Raw genomic sequence first — 17,126 nt, 5'->3', positions numbered from 1 at the left:
GACTTTTTTCGATTTTAATGTCAAGGCATTAGCTGAACGTTTTGTAAAATAAACAAATGAAATACGAAAAATTTATATAAAAATTTTTTTTTAATTTTTTTGAATTGCAGGCTAATGCAAAGTGCCATCTATTGGATTTTTTTAAACCTTTTTTTTTAAAACAAGTTGGCATCTTTTATGTTGTGAGGGAAGTTGTCAGCTTCGAAAGTCAGCTGTTTTTATTTACTAGTATTTTGTTTACATCTTTATTTGTTAAAAGAAATGGAATCCCTTGCAAAATATCGTTATAGTTTGGTGGCTGGCTCCTTTGCAGCTGGAGGAAGCTTTTTTGGCAAACTTCCCAGTCACCTTAGCGCTCAGAAGCTTTTTTATACTTCTGGGGCTCTCTCAGATTCTTCCTATTTAGGTAAATTTGTTTGCCAAAATAAAGCCATTGCTAAACGTTTATTATTTTATAGAAATCGCTATCCTTCGAGTCCTGCCTCTGGTTCTTATGCTAATCTGCAATGTTAGCAACTTGCGTTGTTTTCTAAAAGCTCTGCAAATGACTGATCAAACGTTAACCTGCGTTGTTTTGACGGCCGCCTCTAATTATGTCTTATCGGTAGGGTGCTTCCCTAAAAGATTTCTTTCGTTATGACTAACATTCATCATACACATATGTATGTAGTTTATTTTAGGTGCAATTGTTTATCAAGAACCACTTTCAGCATTATCTGGCATTGGTATAGCACTAATTTTAGCTGGCCTGTGGTTCCTTTGCGATGAGGGAGAAGTCGAATCCAAGGAAAAGAAACTAGGAAAGCAGAATTAATTGGAAAAATTTTTCAATAAACTAGGTATAGTTTCTTAAGCATTTATCTATATTAAATTGGATACTAAAGGAATTTTCTAGAAAAAATAGTTTTTAGTTCATTAATTAAAGCAAAGCCTTTACATTTGAAATATGTATACTTTTATGAAAAAGAAATTATTCTCAACATTTTTGCCATTTTATAGCCCCAAAAACTTTGTTTCTATTAGAATCATCCCGACAATTCTAATAGATAAAAAAAACGATTAGTTTATATACCTTTGTTTAATATATGTACTATTTTGCAAATACATAGCTTTCATTTCATTTATAATGCACTTTTAATGTGCACGCTTCTTCATTCACGCATTGTTAATTACAACTATTATTTTGTTACGTGGTTCTTGTATTTTTGTTTCTTAGTTTGTGTGTAAAAGTTTGGCAGAAAAAAAAGTTTTTGAAGTGGTATAGAGCATGACAGTAAGAGCACAAACTATAAATATTTTTATCATTCGTTTATATATATAGGTAATAGTAATTAATTTGTATGTTTCAGAATCGTTATTTAATTGCTAAGACGTATAAATACTTTTTATTTTCTTCCTCTCGACCTCTGCTATTTAACTCATCAACGCCGCCAAACAGGGATATCGGTCGGTCGGTTTTGCCCATTCTTCGATTGTTTCAGTTTGCCGAAGTCCTGTCCTGTTTGGGAGTTTTAGAAACCCTTAGAGCGTTTACTTTCCTGTATATAGTTGTATTTTTTTTTGTTTCTAACAACTATTTTGTTTTATTATTAATACATTATCAAATAAACCAAAAATCAAGGGAAATAATTATAAATTGTATTGAAACGAATTGTGTCTGCTGATGCTTCATTTTCGTTTCCCTAGTTGCGTTTTAAAGGATTCTTTTGATAGATCTCCATTTCTTCTGGTTGAGAGTTTTTTTATATTTTTTTTACGTAACCATAATTGTACGTCTACGTGGCCATTACTTGCATGTGGATGATTGGTTTCCTTGTTTTTTCTGTATGGAGTTTTTTGTGTGTATGGTTTGCATGAATTGTAAGTTTTTGTTTGCGGTTAATACGTATTATATCCTCAGTTTTTATTCTCCAGTCCGAGTGGCATGCGCTGCGACTGGTTCTGGCGGTTTATGTAGCCACCACCACCTCCCTGGTTGCCCGTTCCGCTACGCCCACGATCGCCCATGGGCCTGCCGCCGCCGTACGATCCATTAACATTCCTCTGTTGGTTGCCACCGCGCTGGCCACGATAGTTGCCTCCGCCGCCACCAGAGGATTCGTAACGCGACTCCTTATTGTACGTGCCGCCACCTCCTCCTCCATTCTGGTAGTAACTATTGCCGCCACCATTGCCAGACTCGTTGTTGCGAAAGTACACGCCACTGTTGCCCGAATTGCGTCCGTTCGGGTTCGATGAGTTGCCGTATTGACGCGACCGGTAGTTGCCTCTATCGCCACCATTGCGCCGCTCATCACCTCGCCCTCCCTGATCACGATCACGGTTATCCCGATCTCCACCACGACGTTGGTAATTGCCGGAGTTGCGACGTCCCTCGCCTTGCGAGCTGTTCCAGTGGTTGTTACCCTCGTTGTCCGCATAACCGCCATTGCCACCACCAGCGCTATGGTCCCTGGGCGTGGCCCACTCCTGCTTGTGGCTGGTGTTGCTGCTTCCATTCGAGGCAGCACTGCTCATGGCATTCACTTCTGAGCTCCACTTGGTGGGCGGTGCCGGAGGCGTGGCCTCGCCTTTCAGCACATTCGTAAGCGCAGCTGTGGCTGCTGCATTCGTATCGTTATTACGGGCATTCCATTCACTGTTCTCCACATCCCCACCAGCTCCTACACTCGAAGAGGTGTTACCAGATGAAGGCTCTTCCAGCTGCTGTTGCTGCTGCTGTTGTTGCTGCTGTTGTTTGAGCTGCTGCTGGATCTGCTGCTCATAGGTAACCACTGCACTTTCGTACGGAAAAACTGAGGTCACATCTCCTGCCTGCATACCTATTCCCTGAGGAGCAGGCTGTTGAGGCTGCTGGGTTGGCAGACGCGGGATAATCAGCATCGGTTGGGGCTGCTGCTGTGGTTGCTGTTGACGTTGTTCGTTGATTAGAACCGGGGAGAAGAGATGCTGCTGCGGAGGAACCGGCTGCTGGGGCTTAGGCTGCTGAGACGGGAACGACTGGTTGGTGAAAGTCAGGGTTTGTATGGCCTGCGGTGGTTCTTCGACACGGTTGGGCTGCTGCGGCTGTTGTTCGAATACCAATCCTTGATTGGTCGGAGGCGGTGGGGCTAAGGCCTCAGGATTGTCCAATTCACTGTCCTGCAGAAAGTGGAAACTTCCTGTGCCTAAGACCTCCGCCAAAGGGCGAAATTGCTGTATAAACTGTTGCTGCTGCGGCGTTGGTTGTCCCTGTAGACCAGGAACTTGCGGGTGCGGCGGTGGCTGCTTGAAATAGTTCTGCTCTACAGCCCTTACATTGGGAGCGAAGTGAGTTGGATGCTGCTGCTGTTGTTGTGGTGGCGCAGCTGCGGCTCCTGTCTGCAAAGCCTGGAGATTCACGGGGCTGCTCAACAGCTGATGGGGATGTGGCGGCGGCTGTTGTGGCTGCTGCTGGGGAGGCGGCGCTGGAGCGTATAGCACATGCACTGGCGTGGTGGTTCCCCCGGCCGGAGGAGCAGCTTGATATACCTGGGGCGGCTGTTGTGGTTGATGCTGCAGAACCAAGTTATGCTGCTGTTGATGCTCCAGAGATGGAGCTCGCTGTTGTTGTTGCTCCAGTAGAAGATGGCCCGGACGCTCAGGCTGCTGTGGCTGTTGCTCTAGTTCCGTTTGCACTCCCAGATGCAACTTATCTAATCCCTCCTCCAATGAGTTTCGAGCCGACGGCTCCGATGGTAGTTCAGTGTCGAGCTCTCCAGAACCATCGTTCAACAAGTCACCGCCGTCGCCGTCGCCACTTCCGGTGCCACTGTCTGTACTGTTGGCCACCGCGTTTTCGGCCAGAGGCACCAAGTAGTACTTGTCCAAATAACCAGAGTCCTGGATCTGCTGGAAGAGAGTTCGCAACTTCTCGAAGGTCACCTCACCATAGGGCTTTGGACGCGCATTGATGGTCGAAGAAAATATTTCAGCAGATTTCTGGGCAGTGGCAATGAAGCTAACATCATCAGCGGTTTCCGGTCGACGCGTTTGGGTCTCCAAGAAGCTGAAAATTTTAGGAATTACGTTTTTTGTATAGGTGTAACAAGTGTAAAAACTTTTAATTTAATTTTATGACTAAAGTTTGAACTTTTTGTAGTATTATATTTTGCAATTGCAATTTTAGTAATTGCAATTTTAGTGAAGTTACTTACAATTTTTCCAACAGATCCACTTCGCTGCTTTCCAACTTTTTCGCTCCATTTTCGCCGGCCAGGAAATCGTTGCGCACTTGTTCGTCGTTAAAGCAGCTGATCACATTCTGGATGATCAGAACCTCCCGAATTTTGTTCGTTTCAGCAATCATCTTAGCCAGATTGTCCTTTGATTAAAATTTATAGAATGATTATCGGCGTACTATTAAAAATTAACAAGCTTACCTTGCGCGCCTGCTTTTTCTGCTCCTTGTCGGCCTCCTTGGATTGCTGCTGAATGTGTTTGGCCAACTCGCGAGCAAATTCCAGATTGGCCAAGACCGCATCGTATTTAGCCACGGCAGATGCCTGGTCGCCGCTCAGTTCCTTCCCGCTGCTCTGTATGGCGCGATAGGACTCCAGCTTGGTCTGTTCAAAAAATATAAATTGGTGGGTGAGTCATTACTATTTAGATTTTTTTCTGCCAAAGCAAATATGACAAATAACAATGTATGATAGAAAAGTACCGTAAAAGATAATAAATATAGAAATCTATTCGGTAATTAACTTTTATAGTTCCCTAAACTAGTACTCCCCGTTTATAAAAATGCCTTTACAAGTTTCTTAATGCGCTACTATAACAATGAAATTACAATATACATTTTTTCGAACTGTTTGGTTTTTACAAACTATAGCTCTCAATTTATTGGAATTGAAAATAGTTTTGAAACAATAAATATATATGGTCTATCAAATTTCAGTTTGAATAAAGAACCTAATTTTAAGAAAACAAACTTTTCCCTTATTGTTTTTGTGATCTTGTCTTTAAAGTTCAAAATTTGGTAAACATTTTTTTCTAATATTTCAGAAATATTACTTTAGAAATGTAACGTAAAGTAATTTTAAATAAAGATTTTCTACACTTCATGTGTGGGTAAAATTGAATTATTTTTAGTTGGCGAGATATTAATTATGTGATAATGTGAGTTAAAAGTCTTTAGCAAGCATATAAACAAAAGAAAATAAAATTGCAAAAAGGCAAAAACAACTTTGACATTCCAAGCCGGCGAATCACGTTGCCAGACTCTTGGATCACTCAGCTGTTATTAGTGTTTTTTAAGTAAAGAGTTTCCTTGACACAACGTGTTTAATAGCAATAATAAAAATACTTTGCACCCTGCACAAAATAACAGTGTAAAACCCTCAAAATATTGTTTTTTTTTATTCTTTATGACATGCCGGCCGCTATTTCCAATATGGCAACGCTGTACTCTAGAAAACATGGCGTCGCGAAAAATCTGCCCCGAATACTTAGACGAAGAATGGGGAGGGGGATGAGGGGTGCGCGCAAAACGAAACAAAGCAACACGGAGAATAAAAATAAAAATGGTGGGCCATGCTGTCAAAAAAGAATCCTTTGTGGCACTTTTCCCAAAATCACACACTTACCTTTCGCTTCTCCAGATTCCTGATCTTGTGCTCGATGGTCACCAGCAGCTGCTTAAGCGGATTGTAGGGCTCTGGAGCAGCCTTTGACTTGACAGCATTTCCATTGGCCAGATCCGACTGGCTGCCCTCCGCTGTGGCCGTGCTGTTGTTATTTTGGCCGTTGGTGGCAGATGCAGTCACCGCCGCAACTCCAGCTCCAGATCCTGATCCAAGTCCTGCGATTCCCGGTCCGCCCAGCGAACTGATGGAGGAGCGCTTCTCCTTGCTGGCATTGTTGTTGTTAGTGGCGGCGATGGCAGTTGCAGCGGAAGCGGCAGCGGTAGCAGTTGCGGTATTTGCAGCCGAAGGCATGGTGCGCCGTTGGGTTCTTCCTGGTTGGTCTCAACGACGTTCTAGCTCGAAATGGGGAATGATTTTATATTCAAACGCTGCTGCTGCTGCTGCTTCTCGGGGAAAAAAACCTAGAGCTGAAACACGGTCCGATGTTCTTTCGACAATATCGATATCTGTTCGATATTATCGGGATGACATGGGCATCGATATCGGTGCTTGCATCCACAACCACAACAATTGACTGTGAAATTGATGTGTAATAATCGGAACTAGTTCGACTAACTCTTCGAAAACTCACAATATTTGGGAACATTTAAAGAATAAAAAAAAATGTTTGGCAAAGACCATTAAGCTAGGTGTAATGGTAAATGATCAATGTAAATAGATGTATTAGTTTAAATCAGAATATTAACAATTAAAAACCATTTGAAATTTGCCAACATTCCTATTTTGTTATTTCTGTTAAAAGATTTTTTTTTGTAAATTCATAATAATGATTTCCTAATTTATTAATTATATTTCTTTTTTGAGACGGTTGCTAAGTGTTGTTTTTGTAGCTTTTATGATTTTAACTTTACTTACTGTAATCCTGTAAGCCACAAAAATAACAAAAAGTAAGAAATCAGCTTTACAAACAAGCAAAAGAGAAACTAATTATATAATTAGTCAAGCAGATTTTACCTTAATTTCAAGCATTTATCAAAAGTTTTTTTGTGTCGAATTGTTTATAATTGTTAAAATGTTATTCGGCATAAACTCTAACATAATCTATTATCATGGCGCTTTGTCTGCCCCAAGTTGGAGCCCAAGCATCGCGGTGCTGCCAAAAGGAGAGTGCAGCCCTCGGTTCTCTGTTCTTATAGGGTTTCACATCCTTGACCAAAATGCTATCATCGAAATTTAGAAAACCTCCTACTGTCACGCCAAAGATAATAAAACACTTCTCGTTGAAGAATGGCAATCCATCGTAGAGCTCTCCGTATACCTCCTCGTCCACCATCAGAGTAATCTTATCTCTTTGCCAGATCATGGTATAGTTGTGAAAATCATCGCCGTAGTGGGTCTCACTTAGTTTATCCTTAAGAAACTGAACAGGGTTACCATGGTGCCAAACAACGCTTCCGCCATAAAGATGATTTCCGGAGATATCATCTCCTTGCTTGGTCCGCAAATTAGCATTACCTCTGACATATGCAATACCTGAAAGCGAAATATAAAAGATAAACAAGTAATAACATTGGGATGTGTTAAAGTAAATTAAATAAATAGATCATTGGTAAAATTTAAAATTCCTAATTTTTTTTTTTTGGTTTCATCCCAACAATATTTATAAAACTTACGCAATTGTTTGGCATAGTGGGTCTCCGCGTAAGTAGAAACGGGTTGGAGCATCAAATCTTGTGGAAATAATAGTTAAAAAAAATACAATTAAGTCAAATTAAGAACACTCACAAGGAAAAAGCCAATCACCCTTCGGCAACTTAGCTCGTACTACGATCTTTCCATATTTAAAACTAAACGAGTTTCGTGTGTGTATTTGAGCAGAAAAAACTGGTGGTTTAATGCTGTAGAAGCTGCCGGCAATGTTGCACTCCTGATCCGGACTCTCAACGGCTGTACAACGATCACCCAGTTTGAAACTCCCATTGGTAACCTCAGTAGCTATGGTGGGAACTATGTGGAGCTCGCCTTCTTTAACAAAGGAGTTTCGATCGGCATCGTCGAATGCCACAAGCTCCTCCTCGACATGATACATCCGTTGCCTATCAATTTAATAATGTTCATTAAGCATTGAAACTGAATGGTTAGTAGTTAGCTCTTCATACCGAATGTCATGCTTCCATGTGGTTTTGTTTAGTTTCGCCTCCGAAAAGTTGTCCTCGAAGATGAGCTCGCCCTGGCAAGTGTGGCGGCCATTGCTCACGATCGTTTGGGCAGGCTTACAGCGCTTGGGTTGCTGTTGCGGTGCGAGGAATGCCTGACACTCCCCTTCTCCCGAAGGAAAGGTAATACTCCGTGAGCTGGAATCCCTGGTTGTCAGCAACCGCGTGTTAATGATAACTCTTGTCTCACTCTTTTCAAAGATCTCATCATTGTACTGCACCAGCAATGATATCTGAAGTTTGTCGTTGTTCTGGAGACTGGTCTTCTGCTTAGAAACCCAACTACCGTTCACCGCCTCCGTGATGTAGTCCATTAAAGCCGGGCAAGTGTCGTCTATTTGGAGCATGTAGAACACCCGCTGTATGCCAGGTTCATCTGTAATATATTATAAAATTAAATAATAAATGCTTAAGTACTGTAATAAGGATAACTTTTATCTACAGTGCACAACAAATTGAAACAAATACATAAGTAGTTAGAGGTATTTTGTATAATCAAAGCTGCCTTTTTAGATCTTTACATTTTTCTTAATGAATTATGCCTTAAAACACAATCTAAGTATGTAATAATGTATATCTAAAAAATTCAATTACATTGTTTATTTTATTTTTAATTAAAGCTTTTTTAATGTGAATAAATTAACCAACACATTACCATTATGATTTTATAAGCTAAGTAAGTTCAGGTATCAATATGATAAAAACTTCACCTGGTATGGATACCTCGAATCCTTGATCACTTAGCATTTCAAATTCAATGCTGGGGACTTTAAAGCCCATCGCATCATAGCTTAAAATTAGCAACAAAAAGTAAGGCAAAGTCGTACAACTCATGACGCAGTTTTAATTGCTCTTAATATATGTACTAACTAGAATCCGATTAACGTATTATTCTGAGAACCTGTGTTGTGGAACTGCTGCATCAGATTCAATATCTTCGTCTTGAAAGCTTGCCCCGGTGGTTGAAGCTCCTCTCAGTCACAGCTGCACTCTTATTAAATTATTCGATTGATTTTAAAGAAATTAAAGTTTGGAATTTAAAATGTTATTATATTATTTTTATTATTTCATAATATTCATCATTTATGTAATTATGTATCCATGCTTGTAAGGAAATTGTTTGCATTATTTTTTTTTAAACATTTTCGAACTCTAGTTTTCTAAACGTGTAAGATGAGCTTTCGTTATCTGATCAGCTGTTTAAGCTTTCAATCGAAGGTGGATTACTGAGAGGAGTGTCGTTAGATCTAAGGTTTTGGGGTCTATGGGATGTTTATAAAATGTTTAATTCCCAGAGAAGCCACACCGCAGCTGGAGCTGATATGAATGTGGATTTGCAAACGCCGAATCGCGATTGTCCAGACCAACTAAAAGTAAACAAATAATAATCGCCCAGCACCAACGGCAGAAACCGGTCTGTCAGTGAGATAGACACACAGGTTGAGTCAGAGGCTTCGGATTCTTAAAGAAAACGGAGAAAATCGAGGATTAAAAATGCCAGGATTGTACTTTGGTATCATCCTCCTAGTTAGTTTTGGATGCATTAATTGCTATAAGATCCCCTCACCCACAGTGGAGCTTCTAGAGACTGGATTTAGTGTTTCAATTCCAGGTAAGTAGTTGGTGAACTATAATTTTGGCATCTCCTTCTTCTTATTATTATTATGAGTTTCTTAAGAAAAAATAAATTAATTTATATTGTCCCATCATGGTGTTTAATATGTTATTACAATATAATTTTTTTATGAGTTATAACTAACTACTTTTTGTACAATTTTTTTATGATTTATAACTAACTACTTATTGTTTACATACTAGATGAAGAAGGCGTTAAGGTGGTGGCTTTTAATGTGAATCGCAATCGGAATTTCACATCACTTACTAGAGAGGGACAGTATAATGTGAGATTAGTAGAACCCCAGGACGGCAGGTGGACGAGCACTTTCAGTTCGACACCTTTAAGGGCGCAGGATAGCATATATCTTTGGACTACTGTGCAGCACCAGAAGGCTATCTACCAGGATCTTTCCCTGCCCATGTCAGTGTGCAACCTAGGTGGAAATTATCGACCCAAAGGTTGTTCCCCAAACGACGATGATTTTTCGGATGATAATCAACTTAGTACTGAAGGAAGTACTCCAGAATCTTCAGTCCCCTCCGTCTGTGAGCCTTCTGACACACAAATTTCGCCACAATTCACTACTCCTATCTGCAAAGGACAGCTCTTGTTTGAGGAGACCTTCGATCAGCTTAATGAATCTCTGTGGATCCATGATGTTCGCCTCCCTTTGGACTCAAAGGATGCGGAGTTTGTCTTGTATGATGGAAAAGCAAAAGTTATAGATGGCAACCTGGTGATTGAGCCCCTTCTTTGGTCCAGCTATCGCCCAGACTTGCCCATAAGCAATTCCAGACTCGATCTCTCGGAGCGTTGTACAGGAACCCACAATCGACTCAAGGAATGTGTGCTGCATTCGATGGGAAGTGGACCCAGTGGTATCATGCCACCCATTGTAACTCCTCGTATTTGCACCAAGGAAACCTTTGCCTTTCAATACGGGCGCATTGAGATCCGGGCCAAGTTACCAAAAGGGGATTGGATAGTATGTATTATAAAAAAACTATAAACTTCATTATCTTTTATCTTTTTTTTCTTCCTTTTCCGATTTTAGATACCCCTACTGCTACTCGAACCCTTGACGGAATGGTACGGGCAATCGGGATACGAATCCGGGCAGCTTCGAGTTGCCCTGGCTAGGGGTAATTCCGTGCTTAGGATGCCACGTGGAAAACTTGTCGATGGCAGATCCCTATACGGTGGACCTGTGCTCTCCACAGATGCCCATCAAAGGGAGGACTTATGGCTAAGTAAAAGAAAGATCTCTCATTTTGGCGATGACTTTCACACATACGGCTTGGAGTGGGGCAGCAACCGACTGTTGTTTTCGGTGGATGGACAAGTTTATGGAGAGATGTTGAATGGTTTCGCCGAACTAGACGAGAATCCCAGGTGGAAGCAAGGTGGTCCCATGGCCCCATTCGACAGGATGGTTTGTAGTTTAATTAGTGAAGTCTAGGATGAACCTCTTCGAAAATAATATTATTTCTTTCAGTTCTACATATCATTGGGTCTCTCAGTGGGTGGTTTTGGAGACTTTGTGGACAATCTGCGCACCGCCACTTATGAAAAGCCTTGGACCAACTACCATCCCCAAGCCAAGCTACAGTTCCATCAGTCCCAGGAGCAGTGGCTACCCACATGGAAGCAGCCATCGTTAAAGATCGATTACATACGTGTCTTCGCCAACTGATAATACATAGGTCTATAAATGTTGATATAATCGCATACGAGTGTATTTATATGTGTCAGGCTGAATCTTATCGCTAATAAAGCTCTGGGAGGAACCCAGAAAACTCGAGTGCTTCAGTATACTCGCGAGTCTGTTAGGATGCAGATGAGACTATATTTAACCATATTAGGGAGCCTGTTGGTTGGCTTGGAGTCTTTTCAGGTTCCCCAGCCTATAGTGAATGTGACCGGAAATGATCCATGGATATGGGTATCGCTGCCTGGTGAGAAAATTCTAAAAAATAACACATTCGAAAATTTGTATTTGTTTTTATACCCGTTACTCGTAGAGTAAAAGGGTGGCGCCGTGAGAATTTCTATTCTTTCTAATTAATTTTTTATTTTGTTAATTGAATACATTTTTTAACACATTTTTAGAGGATGATCGCATTAGGTCGGTTTTCTTTTACACTCAGTATGGAGAAGACAAGTGTCCTTCCTATGATTATAAGATCGACGCCGATCGCGGCCATCCCTGGGCAATTAGAGAGTACCTAGGAAATAATACTCTAAGAATATCGGCTATCATTGAGACTAATCTAAACGAAACCGTAACCGAGAGCTTCAATATCAGATCATTGGGAGAAAGCAAGACTGTGGTAAAGCCATTGAAGAAATACCTTCCAGTTTCACGAAAAACTTCAGAATGTGAGGAACTGCGTAGGTCCACAAAATACTGCTTGCTCACGATTTCCCACCATAAAGGGCAGCCCTTTAACTGCAGTGGTAGGTTGATATTCTCGGATGCTTTCAGTGATAATGAAAATCCATTAAAGAATTGGAATCATGTGGTGCAATCACAGCTTCTGCAACCCTATTACGAGGGTGTGGCCTTTGTGAATCAAAAAGCTAACTCTTATGTTGAAAATAACATGTTGCATCTGAGGGTCACCCCAACCAACTATGGGTCTAAAAATCCATTCTATCTACCAAATTGTACTTATACTAGTATTGATGCAAATCAAAGATGCGGTGAAATGAAGTATAGGCTACCAGGCAGGAAGTTCATGCCGCCCTTTAACTCGGCAAAGCTAAAATCGAGTGACACGTTTAAATATTGCAGGATAGATATCAAGGCAAAGATGCCCATTGGAGATCTTCTATTCCCAGGTAACTTGCAATATTTAAAATGCTTTATCTGCAAGGAAATATATAAAAAATAGCATTACACAAATATATAATAATACCATTTAGACCTTAAAAGGTATGCAATATGATAAGAAAATGGCCACTGCAACTAACTTTTACAGTATTTGCCAGTTTAGAAATGAGAAATTTTTGAATGTATTTTTCAGGACTTTCACTGACATCAATCGATCACGACGCCATTCGTATTGCCATAGTCCGAGGAAATAATAAGCTCTCTGACTTCGCCAGCAATGAGATCGGAGGTACCAAACTCTTTGCTGGGGTGATTCTAAATGATAATGCCGGAGGGCGCCTCTATGAAGTGGAGGAATTCGCTAGTAGTGATGACCATTATGGCAAAAACTTTCACACGTACACAGTTATTTGGAAGGAGGAACGTATAATCTTCAAGGTAGACGGTCGGTCCTTTGCCCAAATAAGCAATAAAACAATCGTCCAAGCTCTTAGTCAAACAGAGGTAACTTTAAATTTAAGAAATTAGTAGATCGTTTATATAATATTCTCAAACAATAATTTTCCTAGCGCCATATTGAGTTGTTTCTAACTGTCGGAGGAGAGTACAATTTTCCGGACAGCCGCATTCCATCAGAGAATAAAAGTTATCGCAATTTCGAAACCGGCTTGTCCGCGAAAATTAAGGAGGCAGTAAAACGAGCACCCAATTGGGAACAAAATGTGATGATCATTGAAAGTATTAAAGTTTATTCAACTGATGAATACGAAGAATAAATCATTAACTTTTGTCATTGTGAATGTTCCGATTATTTTTATATAAAAAGCTATATTAAATATTTTTATTTTATACATAAATGTTAAGCTTTCTTGAGTTTACAAGCGAACAGCAAAAGATTACAAGAGTCTATGCTATCAATCAGAGAATGCAATAACCTCCAGATTATCAAATAGACTGATCGACTGTCTTCTCTGGTAACTACAAAGAACGTGAAAGATCAGTCGCGAGTTATCCGCCATGAGGAGGTATTCTGTCTTGATTTGGCTCACCAGCTTTATTTATTTGTTGAGTGCCCTGGAAATACCTCATCCAGTGGTGAAGGTTAAGGGTAGTGAGGTTTCCATAATGGTACCAGGGGAAATTAAAGGCATAGATTCGATTTTCTTTCAAGTGGAATTGGTAAATGAGGAGTGCGATGCGAATGCTTATGCCTATAGATACCAAAGTCCATGGAGAGCAAATATAGAGCTACAAAAAACTATAGAGCCCAATGCCAACCTGAGAGTTCATAGTGTAGTGGAAATAAACAAACAGATTACAACTCAGCTTTCAGTTTATAAAATTATTAAAAATGGTATGGGCGAATTAACAGATGAAGCTAAAAACGTCTTAAGGGCCGACTTGAAATATCTGGCTGCCAAATGCCAGCTTGTGAAAAAGGACAATGCACATGGCGTTTTACTCTTCGAAGACAATTTTGATGACAACCAAAAGCTTACTGATAATTGGCAGCATGAGGTAAGGTATCGCAATACGGGCGGGAAAAATCAGGAGTTTGTTGCCTTTGTTGATGACTCAATGAACTCGAACATAACGAACAACAAACTGCACATAACCATTACCAAGGCTGAGCGGGAAACGATTCTCCAGGGTTGCACCAGCAAAAAGGAGGGTATAGAAAAGAGAAAGGAATGTGGTAGGAGTTTGCAAAGATCGAAAAGGGAGCCTTGGGTGTCTAAAACGTTCAGATCCGCCAATATACACACGAACTTTACCTTTAAATATGGTCGAGTGGAGATTAGAGCTAAAATGCCTAGAGGTGACTGGTTATTTCCAAGTGAGTAATAAGATCTTACTTACACATATACCTTTAAAAGCACCATTTTTTTAGACATTCTTCTGGTACCCACAATTGGAACTCTGGACTGCGATTTTGTTGATCATATTCGCTTGTACGCAAGGGGCAATGAAATTCTGCAGGATAAACATCAAGCCGCTTTCGACGGAACTGCTCTGTTTGGAGGTCTTGTGGTTTGGAATAAAACTGGAGGAGAATCAAACCCAACCGAGCATTTTATAGCCAGGAATGAAGTTCAATATTACGCTGACGCCTTTCACGACTATTCTATTATCTGGCAGGAGGATAAAATTGCCTTTAAGGTCGATGGGGAGTTTTTCGGAGCCATAACCAATGCAACGCTTCTTAAGGCATTCAACAAACACGAGGTAAAGCCATGTTTAAAAGTTATTATTGTTTCTTATTTTTTTCATGTTTTAGTGTCATATAGTCCTGGGCCTAACTGCTGGAGGAAATGTTAATTTCAATGACGACGTCCTGGAGATGAAACAGAAACCCTTTTCAAACACTCATCCCAAAGCGGACAAACAATTTGAGGAATTGTCAAATAACTCCAACTGGACGCCATTGGTTGTAGATTACATCCGCGTCTACGCAATTGACGAGAACAGGAAATAATCATTCATCAGTTTCGAACATAAAAAAAAATATATGTATGTATCTAACATTTATGTATGTGATATGATTAGATCTAACTTTCAGACCCCATTCAAGCTAAAGAATTGGTCATTAAGAGTTCCAAATCTAAGCGCAAATATGAAAAGATACTGATATACATTTTTTGCGCTCTTAATTAATTCAACAAGTTTTTAAATCTTTCACTTATTTACATTGGAAATAAGAGTTGTTTGATTTACTTTAAACTTAATACATAAATAAAAAATCGTTCCTGAGTGATTTTAAAATTTTCTTTTATGGCAATTCACACCCGATCATGATCTTTTCTTAGAGCTAAAAAGTTTTGCCATTGTTCTTTTTGGAGCCGTTATTACGCGAGTTTTGGTTGGATTTCTTTCGGCGCTTATCTGACGACCAGTCCACGTCGTCCTCGTCATCAGTGCCTCCAGCATTTCCCGCGGAGTGCAGGTGGGCAGATGAGGCGCCCTCTTTGGTGGCCAGACGGCGAGAGGCGATCCGCGATGAGATCCTACCCATGCCCATGCACTTTTCCAAATGCGGAGCAAAACGGGCAGCGGCCACCAGACGATCACAGTTGGGACAGGTGCAGTCCATCGGCTTCTTGGCCGTCGAGATGCCGAATATGTCCAGGTTTGGCATTTCGCAGATACGATAGGTCGAGTCTTCCGGCACACCGTCCAAGGCGGCCAGATTTCCCGATTTTCGCAGGTGGTGTGTCTCGATAAAAATCCCGGCAACGGCGTCATCGAGCAGCGTTTGGTACAGATAGTTGGCCGCCTCGTCGAGATTCTTCGGGTCCTTTATCAGCTCCCGGAAGTTGCTTATAATGGTAGTGCTGGTTGTGGGAACTTGATTTCCCGATCCCTGAGCTCCTGGCGTTGTTGGCATATTGGCTGCAGACATAATAGTTGACGCAAATACTTAATTTAATTGATTCTAGTTTACTTCCTGCCTGCGTTGGAAGATTTTTTTGGCATGTCGGTTGTTGTTGGTGAAATATGTAAGTTGTTAGTTGTCAATTTGTTTATTCTACATGGCTGTTTGCAGAACTAGCGAGTTGCCAGATGGCCCGAGGGTAATATATGGAGGTACACATTCTGGTAATTAAATTAATTTGATTTCCTAGTTTTTCATAGTATACACTTTCTAAATAATGTAATGCATTTTAGAATCTCTATTTAATCGAAAAAATTATAAATATTGATTATGAAAAATTAGTTTGTTAAACTTAGATCTATCAGTGAACTAGTTTTTTTTAGATGAACACAGTCTGGCCCGCTTTTTTCGGCTGCCTTGGGAATTATAATATCCAACCTGGTCACTCTGAGCAATAAAGTAAATAAATTACCAATAATAAATATCTGTATAAGATGTTGCTAAATAATAAAGAACTTATATATAAACAGCTGGTGGAAAAGCTGTATGACAAATGTCAAAGGATACAGGCGGAAAATGAGCGGTGTGTGATGAGGTAAGCACAAAAATGAGTTCTCTGCAAAACGTAAACAAACGTGCTCGTCTCATTTGCCAGGGTAAACGGAATCAAAAAGATAGTCAGAAGACGCAATCATGATGTGGAACTGCTAAAGAGGCGATTGGACAAGCATGGAGACAATTGGCGCTCAGTGCCCATGGTGGCACCTCATCCCAAAGGAAAAACTGAACAGAAACGCCGGGGGCCTAAACCCAAAAACAAACAGGGGACGGATGAACCAGGAACACCCGGATCTGGCCCAGGATCCAATCCTCCAGCAGCTCGTAAGCCGCGAAAGCAAAAAGCCAAGCAGCCATTAGGCAATTTCCAACCAATCATCCCGCCTCCACAACCACAACCTCATATAGGAACCTGAAGCCTTACTATAAATTCTATTTTAAGAGTCACAGTTAAGATTATTATATTGTTAAGGTAAATAAAAAACATATACTAAAAAAAATTACAACAGCTTAAACAAAGACTGTTGGGTTTGTCACAGAAAGGTTCAAGATTTATCTTCGCTTCATACAATATTAAATAGTTTTTGTTAGTTCATGTCAATTACGAATTAAATACTTACATTTTTAATATTATTTTTTTTAAACATCTGTAAATAATGAGAGCGCAATAATTTTGTATCAATTGCATACGGAAAATACTTTGGTTTTAAAATTACATATATAAAAAAAATATATTTAAATGAATATCATATTGGGTCCACAACATTGTCTTATTACAGAACTGGACATTCGTGACTCATCCGTATGTAGAGATAATAAGCCATAGAATATTTTTCTATGTGGATCTGAGAAGTAATTCTACCTTTCACGGTATCTTTGTAGATTGTCGTTACTGTAGAGTTACTTATCAGCTTCTCATACTACT

The 17,126-nt window shown here is 40.3% G+C and overlaps 8 protein-coding genes across 8 annotated transcripts; 5 read left to right on the top strand and 3 right to left on the bottom strand.

The window, feature by feature from the left end:
* The first annotated feature begins 170 nt into the window (after positions 1 to 170).
* LOC108108506 lies at positions 171 to 1,120 on the top strand. Its single transcript, XM_017216575.1, has 3 exons — positions 171 to 406; positions 459 to 604; positions 671 to 1,120. The coding sequence occupies exons 1-3, from the start codon at positions 262 to 264 to the stop codon at positions 812 to 814; spliced, it is 435 nt and encodes a 144-aa protein (XP_017072064.1). The 5' UTR covers positions 171 to 261; the 3' UTR covers positions 815 to 1,120.
* Positions 1,064 to 6,098, bottom strand: LOC108108503 (caprin homolog). Its single transcript, XM_017216569.2, has 4 exons — positions 5,604 to 6,098; positions 4,401 to 4,583; positions 4,176 to 4,342; positions 1,064 to 4,027 (listed from the first exon to the last, which is right to left on the bottom strand). Exons 1-4 carry the CDS (start codon positions 5,952 to 5,954, stop codon positions 1,897 to 1,899), a joined length of 2,832 nt encoding a protein of 943 aa, XP_017072058.1. The 5' UTR covers positions 5,955 to 6,098; the 3' UTR covers positions 1,064 to 1,896.
* A 460-nt stretch (positions 6,099 to 6,558) lies between these two features.
* LOC108108427 (gram-negative bacteria-binding protein 2) lies at positions 6,559 to 8,709 on the bottom strand. Its single transcript, XM_017216479.1, has 5 exons — positions 8,530 to 8,709; positions 7,763 to 8,195; positions 7,389 to 7,699; positions 7,277 to 7,333; positions 6,559 to 7,136 (listed from the first exon to the last, which is right to left on the bottom strand). The coding sequence occupies exons 1-5, from the start codon at positions 8,651 to 8,653 to the stop codon at positions 6,679 to 6,681; spliced, it is 1,383 nt and encodes a 460-aa protein (XP_017071968.1). The 5' UTR covers positions 8,654 to 8,709; the 3' UTR covers positions 6,559 to 6,678.
* Positions 8,710 to 9,065: 356 nt separating this feature from the next.
* Positions 9,066 to 11,238, top strand: LOC108108638 (gram-negative bacteria-binding protein 1). Its single transcript, XM_017216739.1, has 4 exons — positions 9,066 to 9,431; positions 9,638 to 10,422; positions 10,492 to 10,869; positions 10,933 to 11,238. The coding sequence occupies exons 1-4, from the start codon at positions 9,314 to 9,316 to the stop codon at positions 11,128 to 11,130; spliced, it is 1,479 nt and encodes a 492-aa protein (XP_017072228.1). The 5' UTR covers positions 9,066 to 9,313; the 3' UTR covers positions 11,131 to 11,238.
* Positions 11,239 to 11,250: 12 nt separating this feature from the next.
* LOC108108639 (gram-negative bacteria-binding protein 2-like) lies at positions 11,251 to 13,070 on the top strand. The gene is made up of 4 exons (XM_017216740.1): positions 11,251 to 11,392; positions 11,547 to 12,278; positions 12,464 to 12,774; positions 12,840 to 13,070. Exons 1-4 carry the CDS (start codon positions 11,269 to 11,271, stop codon positions 13,044 to 13,046), a joined length of 1,374 nt encoding a protein of 457 aa, XP_017072229.1. The 5' UTR covers positions 11,251 to 11,268; the 3' UTR covers positions 13,047 to 13,070.
* A 217-nt stretch (positions 13,071 to 13,287) lies between these two features.
* On the top strand, positions 13,288 to 15,031 carry LOC108108405 (gram-negative bacteria-binding protein 2). Its single transcript, XM_017216458.2, has 3 exons — positions 13,288 to 13,966; positions 14,162 to 14,496; positions 14,549 to 15,031. The coding sequence occupies exons 1-3, from the start codon at positions 13,288 to 13,290 to the stop codon at positions 14,744 to 14,746; spliced, it is 1,212 nt and encodes a 403-aa protein (XP_017071947.1). The 3' UTR covers positions 14,747 to 15,031.
* Positions 15,023 to 15,850, bottom strand: LOC108108632 (SAGA-associated factor 11 homolog). Its single transcript, XM_017216732.1, has one exon. It carries the CDS (start codon positions 15,668 to 15,670, stop codon positions 15,080 to 15,082), a length of 591 nt encoding a protein of 196 aa, XP_017072221.1. The 5' UTR covers positions 15,671 to 15,850; the 3' UTR covers positions 15,023 to 15,079.
* Positions 15,851 to 16,061: 211 nt separating this feature from the next.
* On the top strand, positions 16,062 to 16,922 carry LOC108108633 (TCF3 fusion partner homolog). The gene is made up of 2 exons (XM_017216734.2): positions 16,062 to 16,238; positions 16,299 to 16,922. The coding sequence occupies exons 1-2, from the start codon at positions 16,138 to 16,140 to the stop codon at positions 16,615 to 16,617; spliced, it is 420 nt and encodes a 139-aa protein (XP_017072223.1). The 5' UTR covers positions 16,062 to 16,137; the 3' UTR covers positions 16,618 to 16,922.
* The last annotated feature ends 204 nt before the right edge of the window (positions 16,923 to 17,126 follow it).

Source organism: Drosophila eugracilis, unplaced genomic scaffold, assembly GCF_018153835.1.
Source record: "Drosophila eugracilis isolate 14026-0451.02 unplaced genomic scaffold, ASM1815383v1 contig_2154, whole genome shotgun sequence".
Classification (NCBI taxonomy): Eukaryota; Metazoa; Arthropoda; class Insecta; order Diptera; family Drosophilidae; genus Drosophila; species Drosophila eugracilis.
This window is presented reverse-complemented; position numbering and strand designations above follow the sequence as displayed.

Bases quoted from the DNA above. Each gene is read 5' to 3' on its own strand.
- LOC108108506 (XM_017216575.1), top strand. From the start codon at position 262: ATGGAATCCCTTGCAAAATATCGTTATAGTTTGGTGGCTGGCTCCTTT. The intron at 407-458 runs GTAAATTTGTTT...ATTATTTTATAG, and splicing joins CTCAGATTCTTCCTATTTAG to AAATCGCTATCCTTCGAGTC. The intron at 605-670 runs GTAGGGTGCTTC...ATATGTATGTAG, and splicing joins CCTCTAATTATGTCTTATCG to TTTATTTTAGGTGCAATTGT.
- LOC108108503 (XM_017216569.2), bottom strand. From the start codon at position 5,954: ATGCCTTCGGCTGCAAATACCGCAACTGCTACCGCTGCCGCTTCCGCT. The intron at 4,343-4,400 runs GTAAGCTTGTTA...TTTTAATCAAAG, and splicing joins AGAAAAAGCAGGCGCGCAAG to GACAATCTGGCTAAGATGAT. The intron at 4,028-4,175 runs GTAAGTAACTTC...TAAAATTTTCAG, and splicing joins GTGGATCTGTTGGAAAAATT to CTTCTTGGAGACCCAAACGC.
- LOC108108427 (XM_017216479.1), bottom strand. From the start codon at position 8,653: ATGAGTTGTACGACTTTGCCTTACTTTTTGTTGCTAATTTTAAGCTAT. The intron at 7,700-7,762 runs GTATGAAGAGCT...TTAAATTGATAG, and splicing joins ACATGGAAGCATGACATTCG to GCAACGGATGTATCATGTCG. The intron at 7,137-7,276 runs GTAAGTTTTATA...TTTCGCTTTCAG, and splicing joins CCACTATGCCAAACAATTGC to GTATTGCATATGTCAGAGGT.
- LOC108108638 (XM_017216739.1), top strand. From the start codon at position 9,314: ATGCCAGGATTGTACTTTGGTATCATCCTCCTAGTTAGTTTTGGATGC. The intron at 9,432-9,637 runs GTAAGTAGTTGG...TTTACATACTAG, and splicing joins ATTTAGTGTTTCAATTCCAG to ATGAAGAAGGCGTTAAGGTG. The intron at 10,870-10,932 runs GTTTGTAGTTTA...TATTTCTTTCAG, and splicing joins TGGCCCCATTCGACAGGATG to TTCTACATATCATTGGGTCT.
- LOC108108639 (XM_017216740.1), top strand. From the start codon at position 11,269: ATGCAGATGAGACTATATTTAACCATATTAGGGAGCCTGTTGGTTGGC. The intron at 11,393-11,546 runs GTGAGAAAATTC...ACACATTTTTAG, and splicing joins GATATGGGTATCGCTGCCTG to AGGATGATCGCATTAGGTCG. The intron at 12,279-12,463 runs GTAACTTGCAAT...TGTATTTTTCAG, and splicing joins TGGAGATCTTCTATTCCCAG to GACTTTCACTGACATCAATC.
- LOC108108405 (XM_017216458.2), top strand. From the start codon at position 13,288: ATGAGGAGGTATTCTGTCTTGATTTGGCTCACCAGCTTTATTTATTTG. The intron at 13,967-14,161 runs GTAGGAGTTTGC...CCATTTTTTTAG, and splicing joins AGAAAAGAGAAAGGAATGTG to ACATTCTTCTGGTACCCACA. The intron at 14,497-14,548 runs GTAAAGCCATGT...TTCATGTTTTAG, and splicing joins AGGCATTCAACAAACACGAG to TGTCATATAGTCCTGGGCCT.
- LOC108108632 (XM_017216732.1), bottom strand. From the start codon at position 15,670: ATGTCTGCAGCCAATATGCCAACAACGCCAGGAGCTCAGGGATCGGGA.
- LOC108108633 (XM_017216734.2), top strand. From the start codon at position 16,138: ATGTTGCTAAATAATAAAGAACTTATATATAAACAGCTGGTGGAAAAG. The intron at 16,239-16,298 runs GTAAGCACAAAA...CTCATTTGCCAG, and splicing joins AATGAGCGGTGTGTGATGAG to GGTAAACGGAATCAAAAAGA.